An 18,652-nucleotide genomic window follows, 5' to 3' on the forward strand; every position below is an offset into this window, starting at 1 on the left:
TAATTGCATAACCTAGCCAAAAATGGTGGTCTGCTAGCTTTTTCCTAGTCTTGTTAAGAACTTTTCCATTATGAAGAGGTCGAAGGAAGGCCAAACAACTTCATAAAATAATGTTTAGCTTTAAGAGGGAGTCTTGAGGGGAATTTTGACTGTAGGTAGGAAGAAGTCCAATCTGCCGCTTGGGTCTTCCATATATCAAATAGCCAAAATGTAATATTGAGGTTGATTATTTTATTTTATTTCGTCTTATGATAATGCTTTATGGTCCCGTTACTGTTATATGATTTTTTTAACAAAATTAATTCTGTTGCTCTATTTTGGGTCCAAATTTTTGTTTTTTCATTTGTCATTGAGTTTGGTGTAATAAGCCTCTTATACTTGCATCATGAGATTGTGGATTTTAGATGACTCTTCCCTTTTCCTTTTTAGAGTAAAATTATTATAATGTGGCACTATTGATGATGATCACATAATTTTCAATTGGGTTTACTTAATTATATTTTTATTTTTTAAGCTAAAAACTTAATATAGAAAAATAAGCTTTTTGCAATTTCGACCATAAATGGTGAGAACTACAAAGATATTTTGTATAACCAACAAACAAAAAAAAAAAAAAAAAGAAGAAGAAGATATTTTGTAGTATAAACTATGAAAAATAATAAATTTTGGATTCAATTAGATCTGCATGAAATCTCATTCTTTTTAATTTAAATTTAAAATATATTATAATATTTTATAAAAGATAAAAAAAATTTTCTCTTGTATGATAAAGTGACATAACATTAATGATTTTTTGCTAATTTTTATTTTTTATTTGATTAAAGTTTTAAAAACTATATACTAAGTTCATAATTATTATGTATTATGTCCATGCTTACTACTAAATTCATTGATGCTATTCATGGAGATTTTGTAAAAATTCTATTAAAAAAAAAGTTTAAGACGATTGATTTTTTTTTTAAGATTAAATACAGTTAATAATTCATGATCTAACATGTAGTGAATAAAAACTTCATTTTGAATTGTGTTATGAAATATAAATTTTAGCTATAAAATGCAAGCTATATGATCAGCCATCTACCAAAAAACCTAATATGAACAGCTATATATTTGAAGTCTCTTCGCATTTATGAGGTTTATATGCATATGATATGTGATCAAATGGATTTATTGTACTGGAAAAATTTTGAATAAAGACGGTATGTATATCTAGCTTTCATATAAAAAAAAAAATAATAATTGACACATAACATTCCTTAAAGCAAAAGTCTTTAATTTAATTTAATTTTTTATAATAGCAAAAGGCTACAGTTTAAGAACATGATTTCGAAAGGCTTAATTTGGTCGGTCCAAAATTAATTAAGAGGTTTGGATTTTTGAAAATATTTGGTTTGGTTTTACTAATTAAGTTTCATTAATTCCTGCTCAAAAAATTAAATTTAACTAATCGAACAAGAATTGCTCGTATTGTTAAGAATAAATAGTCGTAATTTTTTTTTTTTTTTTGGGAAAAAAAGTAAATAATCGTAATAACTGTAACAAATAAGATAAGACAAGATTGCAATTTTGAGCATGTATAAGAAACGGATAAATTAAAAAATAGAAAAAAAATAAGAATAAACGAACAGAAAATAAACAAAATAAAACGTAGGGGGAAAAAGACCGTGATGGGCCCAAAACCGTCGAAAAGGGGTAGAGCCGGTCGTTTTACGCGGCAATACATATGTAAATTGACTAAAATACCCTTGCGGCTGTTGGATGTTAGTCACCGAACTTTTTATGACGTTGGGTGAAGCTGAAGACTGGCTCTATATATAGAAGAAAGCAGAGAATTTTCTTACATTATAAAGAATCCTCATTTGAAAAAAAAAAAAAAAATTAATAATAATAATAAATCAGAAAACGCGGAGCTTCCAATCCAATAAAAACCAAAACAAAACTCCCTTTTTTTCTTTCTTTCCGATTCGTTCGCTTAATCAATCACGCGCTTTCGTAGTCATTTTCCAGGTAAGATTTTTCTTTTTTCCCATTGGATTCCTTCACTTTCTCTCTCTTTCTCTGATTTTTCTCTGAAACCTCTGATCCGCTGTCTTATCCAGCGTGATCTTGGGTTTCTAGGGCTCAAATTCACAACATCCTTTGGGTTTTTTTATTCTTTCTTAAGAAAATTTTCCTGCATTTCTCACTCATTGAAAAAATTCTTTGGATTTTTGTTGGTGGTGAATTAGGAGGGGGTGTTTGTCTATTTGAGTCTTGGAGAAGCAATGAGCGATCATTTGGTGTTGTATGTGGACCGTTTGATTAGGCCTGTGGCTATGCAATCGGTGCCGGAACCGTCTGAGGTACCTTCTGGTTTGACGGTTGGAGGCGGTGAAAGCGGTGGTCAGGTTATGGACACAGCTGGACCGTCTTGCTTGGCAACAGACGAGAAGAGGTTGAAGCAAGACGATGGTTTGGATGATGAGGAGGAACCGCTGATTCAGGTGGCTGAATGCCGAATTTGCCAAGAGGAAGACGGCCTCAATAACTTGGAGACCCCTTGTGGTTGTAGTGGCAGCCTCAAGGTATATTTTTATTTTCATTCAAAAATTTATAAAAAAAATAAAAACCCGTTATTAGTGGATTTTTTTTTTTTTTTTAAGTAGTAATAATAATAATCATAATAATAATACGAAGAAGAAGAAGAAGAAGAAGAAAATCTGTGCGATCAGAATTTTTTCGAATTTAAAGTGTTATGGTGCATTCCGTTTCTTGAATATGAGCCTTTAGGAGTACGTGTATATATATATTTTTTATTTTAATCTTTTTTTATTGACAATGGATGAATCGTGACATAACATTTGGGTTTATGGGACTTCTATAAAAAAAAATTCGGGTTTATGGGACGTGATAAGGGTGTTAACAACATTGAGGGGGAGTAAGGGCCCAAGACTGAGAATTAATAGTATGATTATATGGTATGAATTTAAGGGACTGTAAAAGAGATAGAAATTTGAAATATCTTTGCGATGTATTAAAGCTTATCAAGTTTCTATCATGTTCTATATATGCAGATTTATGGTGTCCGCTGGATATTTTGTTTTCAATCATTAGAGATGAACAGAGGTTATTTGATGAAAACAAAAAGAAATTATTCTATACAATTATTTATTCATCTTAGGGCTCAAGTTTTCTTCTATTTGATCGTTGCTTTCTTCATAATGTCACCTCACTGTGATAATTTTTCGTTATTATGCACTCTTATTATTCAACGGTCTTTTTATGTATTTATTATTGAAATTAAAAGAGTTTGGTGCAATGGTCAGCCCATACCAATTAACTGTTGTTAAGGATATCTTCTACACAATTTCACTTTCAAAGACCCGTTAGAGCCACCAAGTTGTAATTGTAGCTGGAAGTCAGCTGTTTCTGTAGCTGTTTTCTGATCTTATATAAATGTAGTGTAATTAATTTGTCTCCTTATGTTATTTTGATCTTTGATGGACTTATTGCTGACAATTATTACTTTGTTCAGTATGCTCATAGGAAGTGTGTTCAGCACTGGTGCAATGAGAAAGGAGATATAATTTGTGAGATTTGCCATCAGGTAAGCTCCTTAATTTGTTTCTTTTTTAATACTATGTATTGTTCCTTAAGATGTATATGATTAAAGTAGGTTTTCTGACTCCATTGTGACATGGTGCAAGTACGTATGGTTGACTGTGCTTGGCCTCTACCATGACATAAGGAATGAAAAAGTAATGGGTGAATTATAATTGCTTCTACATCTTGACAACTAGATCTGGGGCATGGGTTGGGTCTCCATTTTTATGATGGCATCATATGTGCAGCTTACATATTTGTTTAGTCCTTTTTAGTTTTTAATCCTTTCAAGTTATATTAAGATGCATGTTTACCTTTATCTGATGGTTATGTTGATTTTTCGCAGCCTTACCAGCCTGGTTATACTGCACCACCTCCACCGCCTCACCCTGAAGAAACCTCCATTGACATTGGGTATGCTACTCTGTTCCATGTGTTTCAAAAGGGTTTCAAAAGCTTTGGTGAAACTCTTCCATGTATCTCTGTTCCTTTTGAAAATAGTTCAAGTATAAAATTCCTTCATCTATATAATTTAATATGTGAGAATGTTTTTAGTTATTTGATGATATATGTGGCATCTTTCTTGCAGCGGAGGCTGGACAATATCTGGAACTCCTGTGGAATTGGATCCACGACTTTTGGCAATTGCAGAGGCAGAAAGACATTTTTTGGAAGCCGAGTATGATGACTATGCTGCTTCCAATGCCAGTGGAGCTGCATTTTGCCGTGCTGCAGCCTTAATTGTAAGCCATATGCTTTTAATCCTTTACTCTAATGTTAGCGTTCATTCTCATTCATTCGGATTTCTTATTACAATATATTTCTGATTTTAAGCTGTTTTACCAGTTGATGGCCCTTCTGCTCTTGCGGCATGCATGGAATGTTTCAGATGATGATGCAGATGATGAGACATCTGCTTTTTTCTCTGTAAGTAGAATTGCATTTTACATTTATTTTGATGAAGAGTGTGTAGCACTCTGGTAATTTCCACCAAGTTAATTGTATGGTTCATTCAAGCTGATAAATCAGTTGATGCTCTGCAGCTTTTCTTGCTTCGGGCTGCTGGGTTTCTTTTGCCGTGCTACATTATGGCTTGGGCCATCAGTATCTTACAGCGTCGTAGGCAAAGACAGGTCAGCTTTATCTTTCAGTTTTACTTTCATATCTGTTCTGTTATATAGTTTTGGGGACTAAAATATTGTGACATAATTTGGTAAAACAGGAGGCTGCAGCATTGGCAGCAACACAAGTAGCATTTGTTTTGCAATCAGGGCAGCGCAGAGGTCTGCAATTTGCAATAGCATCTGGTCCGTCAGGACCCTCGGTGACCCCGCACCAAGAAGCTGTTTGATTTTTGGTGGGGAGCGAGAACTCTTGATAGTTCAAGATTGTTGCATATATAGAGTGATTGAGCGGAATGTACTGAAAAATAAATGGAAAAGTTTCCATTCTTGTCCAAAAATATGAAATTTTAAAATTAACTGAAGAGAAATTGACTCGTGTAAGCGTGGCTACCTTGTTGGACGCTGCTGACTTTGGTTTCCAAACCATTTCATGTAAATATGAATTTCTATTTCAGCCTAATTAAATGGGAAAAAAAGAAAAAAGAATTTGAGCGTGACGCAGCTGGCTGTCAGTTGGAATTTGTTTTCTTATCATGCTTATCTGTCGTTCCATAATCCTATTTTTGTGATGTCCCATGGCCCCTATTTTTTGTCTGCATGCTATGTTATCATCATTCATGGTCTGAAGCTTAATAACTTATGGTTTCGTACCTTTTTTTTTTTTCCCAAATTTCGTTTATTTTGGTCTGCATACTTTTTATTCCCAGTTTATTTTATTTTATTTTAATAGTTAGCTGGAAAAGAGGATTTGAATTCTGTCATCAATAAAACAAAATATAGTTTCTGAAATATGGTAACAATGTAGTTTTAAATTAATTTTTCATGCTAGATGACCTCCTCATTACATTCATGCACGCATCTACATGTACGGGTTACCCAAAATTCCCACTTGCAGCAGATCTAAGACCAAACATGCAACATATTATCTTTACTGTAACATTAGCAAAACAGCTCCTGGCAAATCTATTCCTCTCACTCACGCAAAAGTTGCACAAACACAATTGCACAGAGAGAGATATATAGCTAGATAGAGAGTGAACATGGCTGACTGCTCTTAAGGAAGATTTAGTGTGGAATGAAGGATTGGAAAATTGATGGATAAAAAAGATGGTGGGCATCTCATATTGGAAAAGCAACCTCTTAATTAATTAATTATTTTTAAGATGGTGGGCATCTCATATTGGAAATGCAGCCTTTTTAATTAATTAATTATTTTTAATGTGTACATAGGATAATTTATGTATGAGGATTATGTGGATTCATTAATGGATGCTCATGCGGCTACTGTAAGGGTAATTAAAAATTTAGTCATACTTAAGAAAAAGAAAAATTAAAGAATGAACGAACTGAGATTTGAATAAATTGCTGTAGTTTTCATCATTATATAATCAAATTGAAATACAATCTCACAAAAAGGCTTCGTTGCCTATCAAAAACGGTATATGTACATATAACTGGAAAGCTTTAAAATATCCTTGTACAAAAACACAAAGAAGTGGCAATCAATTTCTAAACGACTGTAGCACCACGTATTGGAGCATTAATGGTAGCGTTGCTTTTGCAGTACTGCGTCGAGCTCCTCTTGAAACATCCAACTCCATCCTTGTTCATCAGCTTTGGTTTCTTCAAATCTTGAATGCCATGATGATCAAGAAGACCAAGCTGTTGCTGTGACTTGGAGATCACGTCCATAAATCGGGACTTCAACATGGAAACCCTAGCAGCCTGTTTGGGTGACAATGGTGGTGTCGATGATGATGTTCGAATATTGCCGCCGCCGCCATCATGGTGGAACAAGGACTTGTTGGTTGCGTAATCTTCACATAAGATGACCTCCTCCTCATCGTCATCTTCCTCAATGTCTGAATAATCACGCTTCATAAACAAGCCTAACTGATTTAATGGGTTTCGGTCGAAAGGCCCAGAGCGACACATGAACCTAATTTGCTTCTCAGCTTCAAGACCATCATCGAAAGCTACGCTTCTTTCCTGTCGCTCTAAAGCAACGCGCGAAGCTTCTCTTTCTCTTTTTCGCTTCCTCTTCAACTCAATCTCTTCAAAGCTGCTGTCAGAGTCAGGATTTGCTGCCCAGTGAACTTCTTGATCACTCTTCTTCCCCGTACCCGAAATTGTTGTCTCCCGGATTTTTTCAGAATAGTTGTCGATGATTTTTCGACAACTTCTTCGACGGACTATTACTATTCGACCCATTACTATTTCCTTTCTGTCCAAGAAAATAAACCGGAAACTTATTTTGAGACTTGAGAGTTAATTGTTTTAGTAGTACTCTTAATAAAAATAATAGCTTCATAAACCTTTGTTTTAAGAATATATAATCTTCCTCTCCTACACACTATAAAATCCTTTTTACACTATACTACACTTCAGCAATTTGTGAACTATTATTAGATTTCTACTCCTACACAATTTTGGGAAATATTTTATATTTTTTATTTACCAAGAAATATTTTATATTTTTGTTTCAAGTGATTGTAGACTTCAAATAACAATAATTTTGAATAATTAATATTTTTTAATCAAGTGATTGTACACTTCAAATATTGCTTTTTTCAATTCTCTTTTTTCATAAAAATATAAATTTTCGTAAAACAAAATAATAATAATCTACATATCTCACAATTAATTTAGAAGTAAAGATTAATTGACACCTTTTTAAAGCAGGGGAAAATTACCCTGCTGGAATCCATTTTGTGCACGTGGCCAATTAGCTACTGCCATCTGTGACCCCAAATCCATCTTATTTAAAAAATTCCAGTTCAGCATCTCTTACTCATCTGATTTGGCTGTTTCATAGCTTTAAGCTTTTACCCATATCTCTGATTTATTTATTTTTTTAATTTTAAAAAATAATGTATTTTCTCGTATGATCTTTTACCTTTCCTCTATCACTTCACCCACGTTTCTCCTCTGCCAGAACAAAGTCTCAGAACCACCATACTTCCCCTTCATCTCTGTCACAGTTTTTGCTTTTCAAAGAAAAAGTCTACAGTGAAATCTTCTCTAATAAAGTTGTTTGCTCGATGGAGGCTTATGTAACTGTTATTTACTATTAAAATTTTAACTATCAATATTTTGTCATATAATTTATCACATCAATTGGCAAATAAATCAACAACTTTATAAAATTACTTTTGCCCATAATATTACTCATTCAGAGGGATATTTTATAAATTTATCTGACAAAATAATAAGATGAAATTTTATTAGAGAAAAGCCATTCAGCGGGATATTTTTGATAAAAATAAATTTTACTACAAAAAAAAAAAAAATCAATGTTTCACAATTAAGGGGACTGCAGAAAAAAGTAGTTTAATAGATCTTATTTAGGTGCCAATATGCTTTTATCATTGAAACTTAAGACAGTAGTATACCTTTTTCTTTTTCCTTTCTTTCTTTCTTTCTTCTTTTTTTTTTTTTTTTGGATGAATATAAGACAATCATATATCATTATTAAAAAAAAAAAAAAAGGGCAATCATATGATAATATAGAATGATATTTTTTTACAAGATCAAAAACTTGGGTACATGTTGAATAAATTAATATTTGTGGACTTGGCATAATCAATTACTCACTTACAGGCCTATTTATGCCATTAATGGGACTGACTTATTTTATTATTTTGTAGTAGGGCCCTTGGTCACACACTCTCTATAAGACTCTAGTTGGCCCATTAGATTGGAGGACCAACTCTCTTTATAAGCCCATTGACTTATCCATATTTTTCCTAGTATAATTATATTATCAAATTATTATTATTTTATGTGTGTCAAAAATTAATGGATAAGTGTGACTTGCAGAGACTATAAAAGGTCTAGGGCAAGCAAATAAACATATGCCATACGGTATTTTGATATTAGGGTTTTCAGAAAGCTGAGAGTGGTTTGAGAGTAGTGTGTCCATAGGCACTATTTTACGTTGTTTCTATTTTGCAGGATTAAAGATCTAATTTATCAATGGCTGCGTTTGGAGGTTAGTAATTTATGATTTATAGAATTTATTATGTATATTTAGATCCATAAAATTTCTAACAATTGGTATCAGAGCATGGTTAATATGCATAATAAATTTCATTGAGATTAGTCTTCGTTGTATCTACGATGATCGAATTGAACTGTATATGTGTGATTCAAATATATGTTCTTTATTTTATTTTATTTTTTTCTTTCTGCATGCATGGATCTGTGAAGCCATGATCTTGATGTGTGAAGAAACATAATACATGCCTGATTGTTATTTGTAAAACAACAAAAAAAAAAAAAAAAAACAAGAAATTGTGATGCGAAACTAGAGGTAATCGGGTTTTGAATCAAATTTGTGCAAAGTTTGTAAACCTTGTTTTAGTTCGAATTAAGACCTGGACATGGTGGAAAATTGTTTTTCGATGTGTTTTGTATTGTTTAAAAAACTCGAATTGGACCTGAAAAGCCTTAAAAAAATAATAATAATAATAAAATAAAAAATTGGAGAAACCGTGGCCGAAACAACTCTTGTGTTGGGTGTTTATTTTTCTGCGTTTTGAGCCAAATTGATATGGGGCAAAACTTTCTCAAGAGGAGAGGAATCAAAAGGCATCTATTTTGCTCAAAATTTTTTGGAATTTCTTGTGATTACACGGTTGTTTATTTTTGAGTTTTGACCGATTATAATCTTAAGTTTGGGTGTTTGTTTTAAGCTTTCCTTTAGTCAAATTGATACTTTAAAATTGTTGCCCATACCGAAAGGAGAAGAATGGTGCCGGTATTGTATAAAACGGTGGCCGGAATGGTATTTTACAGGCGGGTTTGTCAACCGGGTCATGTGACCCGTTAACCAGGAAACCGGGTCGTCCTTGACCCGGCTGAAGGAAGAAGAAGGCTGACGTCAGCAGCCATCTTGCTGACGTCAGCAACCCGAAATTAAAAAAAAAATTTATTTGTTTTGTTTTTTTTTATTTATTTGTTGATGATTTATTTATTTATTTATTGTTTATTGTTAATAATTACAAAAAAAACCTTTATTTTATTTTATTTGATATATCTTTATATCATTTTATCACTTATTTATTGTTGATTATTTATTCATCTATTGTTTTATTATTATTTAAAAAAAATGTTATTTCTTTATTTATTTATTTGTTTATTGGTAATTAGTTCATTTGTTTATTGGTAATTAGTTCATTTGTTTATTTGTTTAATTATTTTATTCTAAATTTATTGAATCAAATTAAATATCTATATTTGGAGAATTGGATTGTGTTAGCTTTCCCTAAAGAGGCTTTGTGCCTAGTTGGCATAGTAGTGTGGAATTTTAAGTACTCACCTGTCGTGAGACTTATTTTGTCTGCATTATGTATACCAATATAATGTATCTTTCGTGGAAGAAAACGAAAAGGAGAAGGAATCGTATAAGCTCAAAATAGGGTTTAGTTGGATAAATTTGGTATTTCAAAAAAATAATAAAGGTAGAATTGGAAATAAAAAAATTTATTAAATGACCCATTGAGCTTTCCGTATAAGCTCAAAATAGAAAAAAGCTAATTTTTTTGTCAAGCACTTGTTGATTTTTGCCAAACACTCATGTTTTTTTATAAAAGAGCTTTTGACCTTTAAAAAGAGCTTTTAAGCAAAAAAAAAAAAAAAAAAAACTCTACCAAACGGAGGCTTAAGCTTTTTTCAAAAAAGCTAAAGCTCAATTACCATAATATTGCTTACCATAATTACCAAAAACCTTTATTGCTTACCCTTTTTTTCTTGGTTATTTTTATAAAATATCCGACATATCCTAATTAAATCTTTACATAAAAATTCAATAGCTAAAATTTGTTTTCTTTTGCTTCCTAAATATTATTTTTCGTTTTGTATATATTTAAGTAACTCAATATATAAGCTAAAATCTAAAACAATAAAATTAAAATAATAATATTTACCACATTAAATCGATAAATTACCTCATATGACCATTGCAAAATTTTAGGCCAAAGTCCTAACCCAATCCAACTTTGAAATCTCGATATCAATATATAATTAACTTATCAAAATAAACAACCCTCAAAATCATAGACATTAAAACTCAAAAAAATAAATACGTCTAAACCCAAAATATATACTACAATGAAATAATAAATATATGAGGTAGTGTAGCTTATAAACTCTTAAACACTTTTGTTAGGACAACAATTTTAATGGTGAAGAACCTTCAGCTATGTTAAGATCGCCTTTCTACTGCTAAATTTATGTGAAAGATATCTAGTGGACAGATAATTCTTCGAGGTGTTCAATTCCATCATTTTAAAAAGGAAAGAATGCTCTTTAGGGACTAATGGTAATAAATGTTTAGGAACAATGTGTGATTTATTTTGTACAAGTGTACATTCGTTGGCCTTTTGTTTTTTTTTTTTTTTTTTTTGTTTTTTTTTTTTTTGTATAAGAATGTCTTCTTGCAATATGTCAGTGCCAAAAATTGATATTATCTTTTTGTTTTGCCTTAAAATTGATAGCTGATCACAATTAAGACTGCCCATTCATAACTTCTAAAATCTAATATGGTGTGAGAGAGGAAAATTAATGGTTTCCTCGTTAGTGTAGGGAACAACAATTTGAATTATTGGCCTAATCAAACTATTTACTTCTTTTTTTCCTTTTGAGAAACAACTACAATTGGAGAAGGGGGGATTTCAGCGAGACCCAATTGATTCCTAGGAGGTGTATTTTAACTGGTTATCACTGGATCAAGACAATAAATTCTAATATAAATGTCTACATGTAATATATGTGTCATAAGTACATCCATACTCTTTTTGTCTAAACAAAGAACATTATACAAGCAAGGAAAGTATTATACTTAGACTAACTATTTCCTCAACAAATGTGGTGATAGCTAATTCTCAGTTAGCTTTAATTTTCAAGTAAGAAATAAGGTTGTCTTCTTAGTCTCTCTCATTTAAGCTTTTAAATTTTTTTCTTTGCTTTATTATTTTCTTTTTTGATAAATACCTTCTAACTTTTACCTTTTCTTCCCCATCATTTTAGGAATGTTCTTTTCCCTCTTCATGCACCTTCTTTACTATCATATTAGTACCAAAAATAATAATAAAAAAGCAAAAGAAAAATTTAGAATCTTGAAACATTTAAACCAAATCGAAAGTAAGATGCCAAGTGTATTGGATAAATTAGCCAAGCATCAAATTACCCACATGTCGTTAGCTTTCTTCTCAATTCAGCATCTTTGTGTGAAAAAAAAAAATACCCTTAGAATGATGTTAAGTCATAAAAAAATGGAAGGGTATTCTTTGAGTTAGAGACTCCTCAAAATAAAACGGCAAGGCTTCTTTACTTCTTCTATATATACTTGTAGTTATATATGCATTTTGATATACACTTCTCGTATTTTGATAGACACTTATTGCGTTTAACTAGTTATGAGATTCTTCATTTGCTCATTTTGCTATAATTAAAAAATGGCAAGTCTAAGAGAAATCCAGCCCCCGCAACAACAACCACATATATGGAGGAGTATGATGAATGAAAATAATCAGCCCCAACAGCCGTAGCAACAAGCACAAAACCTAAATAGTGGTGGTGAAGGCACTACAATCCTTAGAACATGTTTCAATGGAGTAAATACGTTATGTGGTATGTCAAAGTTAGACATTAGAATACTATCGTTTTAAATTTTCAAGCTTTCCTCCTATTCATTTTAAATGTTTATTTACTCCATCTTTCTCTTACATTTTTTTTCTTTAAATATATTTTCTTCATTACTGATTTTTTTTATTCTATGGTTGAGGTTGTATACATATCTTTCTATGTTTAAAGAATATTTCAATGCAAAACTGAATGTAAATTAAAGGCATAACTTTCATTCACATATCCTATTTACATTTAAGAGTTGTACATTAATAAAACCTTGTTAGAAAAACTTAATACCAAAAGTAATACTCTAAATTTTTACATTAGAAATGGAGACTAGAAAGAACAAAGACTTTGAATTTAATTTGAACAAATGCATTTTCATATACATTTTACACTTTACATAAACATAATTATTTATAGAGTCCCTAAGACATAGTGAATATCCTTACTTTTTACTTTCTAAACATGAAAGATAAAGTGGCCCATAAAAGTAGGAACATGAATAACAAACCTTGAACATGGTTTAACCATATTAAAAAGACCATGTCTAGTGATAACAAAATAAAACATAGATAAAACATAACTATCAACTAATCCATAAATTTAGCATCACATTACTCGACACTCCCTTTGTTACAAATCTTGAAAGTCTAAAAGATTATATGAATTTGAGAAATTTTCAATATAAGAATGTCTTCTAAAAGCTTTTGCCACTGGATTGTTTATTGGATAGTACTTCATCATGATCATGCCTTTTGCAACAACATGTTTGAAAAAATTATGATGAAGCTCTACACGCTTCACTTTTTCCATGAAAAATAAGATTTTTTGTCATTAACATTTTTGCCTTGCAGCCACAAAATATCTCTATTGCTTTTATTTAATGATATTTAAATCTCCAAAAAATTTGCACATCCAAATAGCTTAACAAGCTACTAATGTGGAAGCAAGATACTCAGCTTCTAATGATGACAACACCACTATAGCCTGCTTTTTTCAAGATCATATTTTAGTTCTATGTAGGTACTATTCCTAATTCTTCAGGACCTTGAGATTGATTAAACTAGAGAATCAAATAGAAATAATGCACAATAAACACAAAGAACAATAAGGAAATAGACAATAGATTTAACATGGTTTGACGATCAATGCAATCCTAATGTCCTTAGAATGCATTGACACTCATGAAATCCACAATCAAATATGATTGAAGTTTTATAATGGTGAAGTCTTTCCACTCTCAATTTGGATGGCTTGTTTTTTCTTTTTCTTTTTTTTTTCACACACTAGCATATAAAAAATAAAGAAGTTACATATATCAAACCTAGGGGTATAGAACTAGAATAATTAAACCCTTATTTTTCTATTTTTTCACACGCACAATAATATCCCACTTAAAGACAAGAAAACATAAATAAACCCCCTTCTCTTAGTGATTTATGAATACAGTATAGTAAGTAATTGTCCTTAACCTCGATGACCAACTAAAACAGCACATAGCTCTAATTTCTTTGTTATCATCGGTTTGGTTAACATATAGATTCTTTCCAAGTTATATCTTCATAGGTGTTAACATATCATCATCAAATAGCCATTTCGATAGAGTAATAATGAACATCTATATGCTTGGCCTTGGCATGGTATGTTGAGTTTTTAATAGATGTATAGCACTTTGACTATTATTATGCAAGTACACCTTTTGCTTGACTCTCAACTGTGGCAAAAAAATTTGTAACCAAATCAGTTTCTTACTATATTCTATAACTGCCACATACTATTCTTCAATTATAGATAAAGTAATAATCTTTTGTAGCTTAGAAGCCCAATAAAAGTAGTATTATGCAAAATGAACGCATAATATGTTATACTCCTTCTATTATCTATATCACCAATAAGATATGGATCTACATATTCTTGCAATTTCAACTTAGCCTTGTAAAGCATAAACAAGTCTTTATAGTACCATGCAAGTACCTATGTATCCATTTTACCACTTTCTAATGTTATTTGCTTAGATTTGACATTTATTTGCTTATTGCTCTGATTGTATAAGCAATATCTGGTCTGCTACCAGCCGCAACAAACATAAGACTTCTAATCACGTATACGGAACCTTAGCCATGAAGTCTTTCTCTTTAGTTGTCATTGGACAAAACTTATTTGACAAATTGAAATGATTAGCCAAAGGAGCTCTAACAAGCTTAACGTCACTCATTGCATCTATAATAACCATTATTGGGGGGCTTATTTCAGGGCATATAGGCTTTTCTTCAATGTGCATACCAAATTCACCTTTTTCTTCATTAAAAAACTTTCTAGCTGTTACATACATATTTTCTCCTCTAAATCACCATGGCGAAAGATTGGGTTCACATTTATATGCTTTTGATGTAAATCCCCTGATGCTATAGTACTCAAAATTGTTAGAATGATAATTAGTTTCATAACTGGAGAGAAAATGTCAATGTAGTCAATTTTATGTTCTTTTGAATGTCTTTTACCACCAATTAGTCTTATATCTCTTAAATCATCATGCTATTCTTTCACTTGGTATGCCTATTTATTGAGCAAAGCTTTCTTACTTCTTGGTAATTTAGCTAGTTGCCAAGTTTGTTTATGTATAAAGAAACTTCATTTCTTAATTGCTTGCGAGTTCCCACTTGCTTCAACCATTCACTTAACATACCTCATCATAGCATTCATGTTCACCTCCACTTGTAGACAACAAATAATTCAAATATTTTCTTTTTTGTTCATGTGGGTGATTGGATCTCCTAACAAGAACAAGATTCTATGGAAAATCAACCTCATAGATAGTAGTTTCCTCAACTTGAGTAGTCTAACCAAGTTTATCTGTTTAAATTATATCTAAAAGATCATCTAGCTCAAAGTAACAAGGTTAAGGTTGTACTAAACTAGTGAATTTTGCTGCATCTTTATCTTTACAGACAACTTTCTAATTAAAGACTACATTTTTGCTTATAACAACTATTTTATTCTGATTATCTAAGAATTTACTACCAGACTCATCACCAACATAACTAATAAAAGTATATTTTGATTCAACATCTAATTTATTCATTAATATGTACATGTGAGACAAAACTAAATACCTACATATAAGAAAGGCTCACCTTTTTTCCACTCCATACTTTCTTTTAGTATTTTGTGCTTTAACAAAACTAATAATCATGAAAAAGGCTCACTTCTTTCCCACACCATACTTATTAAAGTATTTTATGCTTTAACGGTACTATAATCCACGATTATCAAGTATGCTGCTGCTTTGATGACTACCTCTACTCGAAATTGCTTTGATATACCTTTATGTAGATGCATGCTCCTAGCCCTTTCAATTAGTGTTCTATTCATCTATTTTGTTCATTATTTTGCTCAAGTATCCCTGGCACATCTCTTTCCAATTTGATATCTTTTAATAACAAAACGTCTTGAAATTAGTGTCTTCATACTCTCCATCATTATTAGATCTCAACTCCTAGATTTTTCAAACTTGTTTCATTCCTTGCCATTACCTTCAACCTTTTGAGCAACTAAGACTTTCCACCCATTAATGAAAATGAAGTTGACCTACAAACATCTATTTGAAGTAACCTAAGTTTCTCTTTCTTTGTAGTTCTGTACATTTTCTTGAAACCAATTCCTATATGTTTCTTGAAAATATAGCTTCCACACATATCAATCTTAATTGACTTCAAACCATGTATCTTCTCATTCACATGTCTAATTTATGGCCCCTTCCTTTATGCCAGAAATTCAAATCTTCATTACTTTCTACAATTAAAATAGAACCATAACCATCTGTTATCAAGTAAAGAGTACCATTCTTCTTATCATTGGTAACAATCATAGCCTTTTGAGATCTTCCAAGTATCATATGCAAAAGGGGTAACAAAACTCTATTATCTAGCTGGCCAATAGATTTTAGATTCTTTCTCAAATTGGGAAGATGCCTCACATTGCTGAGGTTCCATACAAACCTATGTAGCTTGATTTCTATTTCACCACTACCAACAACTTTACATGCCTAGTCGTTCATAAGGTACACTTTTCTCAAATTATATGTAACATAATTCTGAAGTACCTTTTTGGTTAAGATAGCACTAAATAATTCCACCCAATCTAATATGAGGAGAGGATCTTGGTTCCTGATTTTATCCTCAACAATGTTCATTTATGTAAGGGTTTTTCAGTTCCTCCATATCCGTAATTGTCTAATTTGTACTTGTTTTATTGATATATAATGATTTTTGTATGTTATTTCTTTAAGTTTCTTTTTATTATTGGGACTGCAAATTTTGTCCAACAAATTCTTTTGTCATCTATCAAAAAAATAAAAAAGGTTTTATATATTTTACATGAAATTAAATTCTTAAACTCAGGTTTGTAGTAGATTTTTAGTTAATTAGCAATTTCAACTACTATGAGCTCGTACTCTACTTATTTAACAAATTACATTGGTGTACCTATTCACTTAAAAATCATTTTAAAAAGAAATTGTTATATCTTTGTATTTACACGATTTTAAATTCAATACCCCAAGAAATTACATGGAACAATTGATAGATCCATTTAAAATGACTTTTTTATGCTAAACATTTTTTTTAGGTGTGGGTATACTCTCAATTCCCTATGCAATTGCACAAGGAGGATGGTTATGCTTGATACTTCTTCTTTTGGTGGGATTGATTTCTTAGTATATAGAGCTCTTGCTAAAGAGGTGTATGAAAGACCCCACAATAAAAACTTATTCAGACATAGGCCATGCAGCATTTGGTCCAAAAGGAAGAACATTAATAGCTGCAGCAATATATCTAGAGCTATTTGCAGTGGCTGTAGAATTTTTAATTCTAGAGGGTGATACTCTAAACATGTTATTTCCAAATACTAATCTTACAATTGGACACCTTAAAGTCAAAGGTAAAGTAGGCTTCATTATTAACACTGCCTTAATAGTTTTGCCGAGTACATGGTTAAGGAATTTGGGTGTGTTGGCGTATTTGTCAATCGAAGGGATTGTGACTTCAATAATTTTATTAGGATGTGTTTTATGGGTGGGTGCAATTGGTGGTGTGGGATTTCATGAAAGGGACAAGTTTTTGGATTTGGGAGGACTTCCCGTTACTGCAAGCATATTTATGTTTTGTTATGGTGGGCATGCGGTTTTTCCTACCCTATGCACTTCTATGAAAAATAGAACTCAATTTCCGAAGGTAAGGAATAATTCTCTAGTGTTGGAATGTGGTTCTTTCATATAGCATCTCACTTATTAGCTTTTTATTATTTATTTTTTGAAATTCATTCCTCATGGCAGGTATTGGCTACATGCTTTATTACAAGCACTGTCATTTATGGATCAATGGCCACAATAGGATATCTAATGTTCGGAGAATTTTTAAAGGATCAAATTACTTTGAATCTTCCACTAAGGAATGTTAACATAAAGATAGCAATTTCAACAATAATCATAAATCTTCTCACCAAATTTGCACTCATACTCTCTCCCATTAGCTCAACTATTGAGGCCAAGTTCATTCCACCTAATAATCGATTACTAAGTATCTTTGTTAGAACACTACTTATGATTAGCACAGTGGTTGTGGCTTTAGCTTTTTCATATTTTGGATATCTAATGGCATTCATAGGTGCCATTTTGAGTGTTACAGTAGCATTGTTGTTACCATGTGTGTGTTACTTGAAGATTAATGAGGTAGCTTGGGCTTTTGAGTTTGAGTTTATGGCAATAATAGGGACTCTAGTCAATGGGATTCTCATTGGAATAGCAAGCACTTATATTTCTATAAAACACATTATAGCCCATCTTTAAAATCCTAGGAGATATGGTATATCAAATTTAAATGTCCAATGCAATTTTATATATTTTAAAACTAATGATATTTTACAAGGATATAAAATTTTATGAGCAAATTTGTAAGATAAATTGTTTAGTACTCTCAAGCTAGTAAAAACTTGCCAGCTCATCAATTACTATTTAATAACATGTTTAATAACCAAGTCAGCAGTTAATCATATATTGTTTAACATTGTTTTTATTAATAGAAAATAATATATATATATATATATAATATTGTTTTAGCAGGTGTGGGCGTCAATTTACATGTAATTTCAGGTATATATCTCAAGATTTTCATGTAATTGGAAATACTACATGGTGAGTTAAGAAACTCTATGATGTACTTGTTAAGAAAGTCCATAAATATGGATTAATATTTATAGATTTTGGATGTCAACATACATTATTTTCATCTCTCAAAACTAATAAAAGGAAACAAATA

At 31.4% G+C, this 18,652-nt stretch overlaps 1 protein-coding gene and 1 pseudogene across 2 annotated transcripts; both read left to right on the forward strand.

The window, feature by feature from the left end:
* Window positions 1-1,844: 1,844 nt before the first annotated feature.
* LOC107434339 (uncharacterized) lies at window positions 1,845-5,203 on the forward strand. 2 transcript variants are annotated; one of them, XM_016045799.4, is made up of 8 exons: window positions 1,845-2,007; window positions 2,229-2,564; window positions 3,515-3,586; window positions 3,929-3,996; window positions 4,172-4,325; window positions 4,417-4,509; window positions 4,626-4,715; window positions 4,805-5,203. In XM_016045799.4, exons 2-8 carry the CDS (start codon window positions 2,265-2,267, stop codon window positions 4,931-4,933), a joined length of 906 nt encoding a protein of 301 aa, XP_015901285.2. In that variant the 5' UTR covers window positions 1,845-2,007; window positions 2,229-2,264; the 3' UTR covers window positions 4,934-5,203. The 2 variants fall into 2 exon arrangements, with proteins under 2 accessions (XP_015901285.2, XP_015901286.2); XM_016045800.4 differs by having other exon boundaries at window positions 1,847-2,007; window positions 4,429-4,509.
* A 6,777-nt stretch (window positions 5,204-11,980) lies between these two features.
* LOC125418459 (amino acid transporter AVT1J-like) lies at window positions 11,981-18,183 on the forward strand (annotated as a pseudogene).
* The last annotated feature ends 469 nt before the right edge of the window (window positions 18,184-18,652 follow it).

The sequence above is a fragment of the Ziziphus jujuba genome, chromosome 12, assembly GCF_031755915.1.
Source record: "Ziziphus jujuba cultivar Dongzao chromosome 12, ASM3175591v1".
NCBI classification, from domain to species: domain Eukaryota; kingdom Viridiplantae; phylum Streptophyta; class Magnoliopsida; order Rosales; family Rhamnaceae; genus Ziziphus; species Ziziphus jujuba.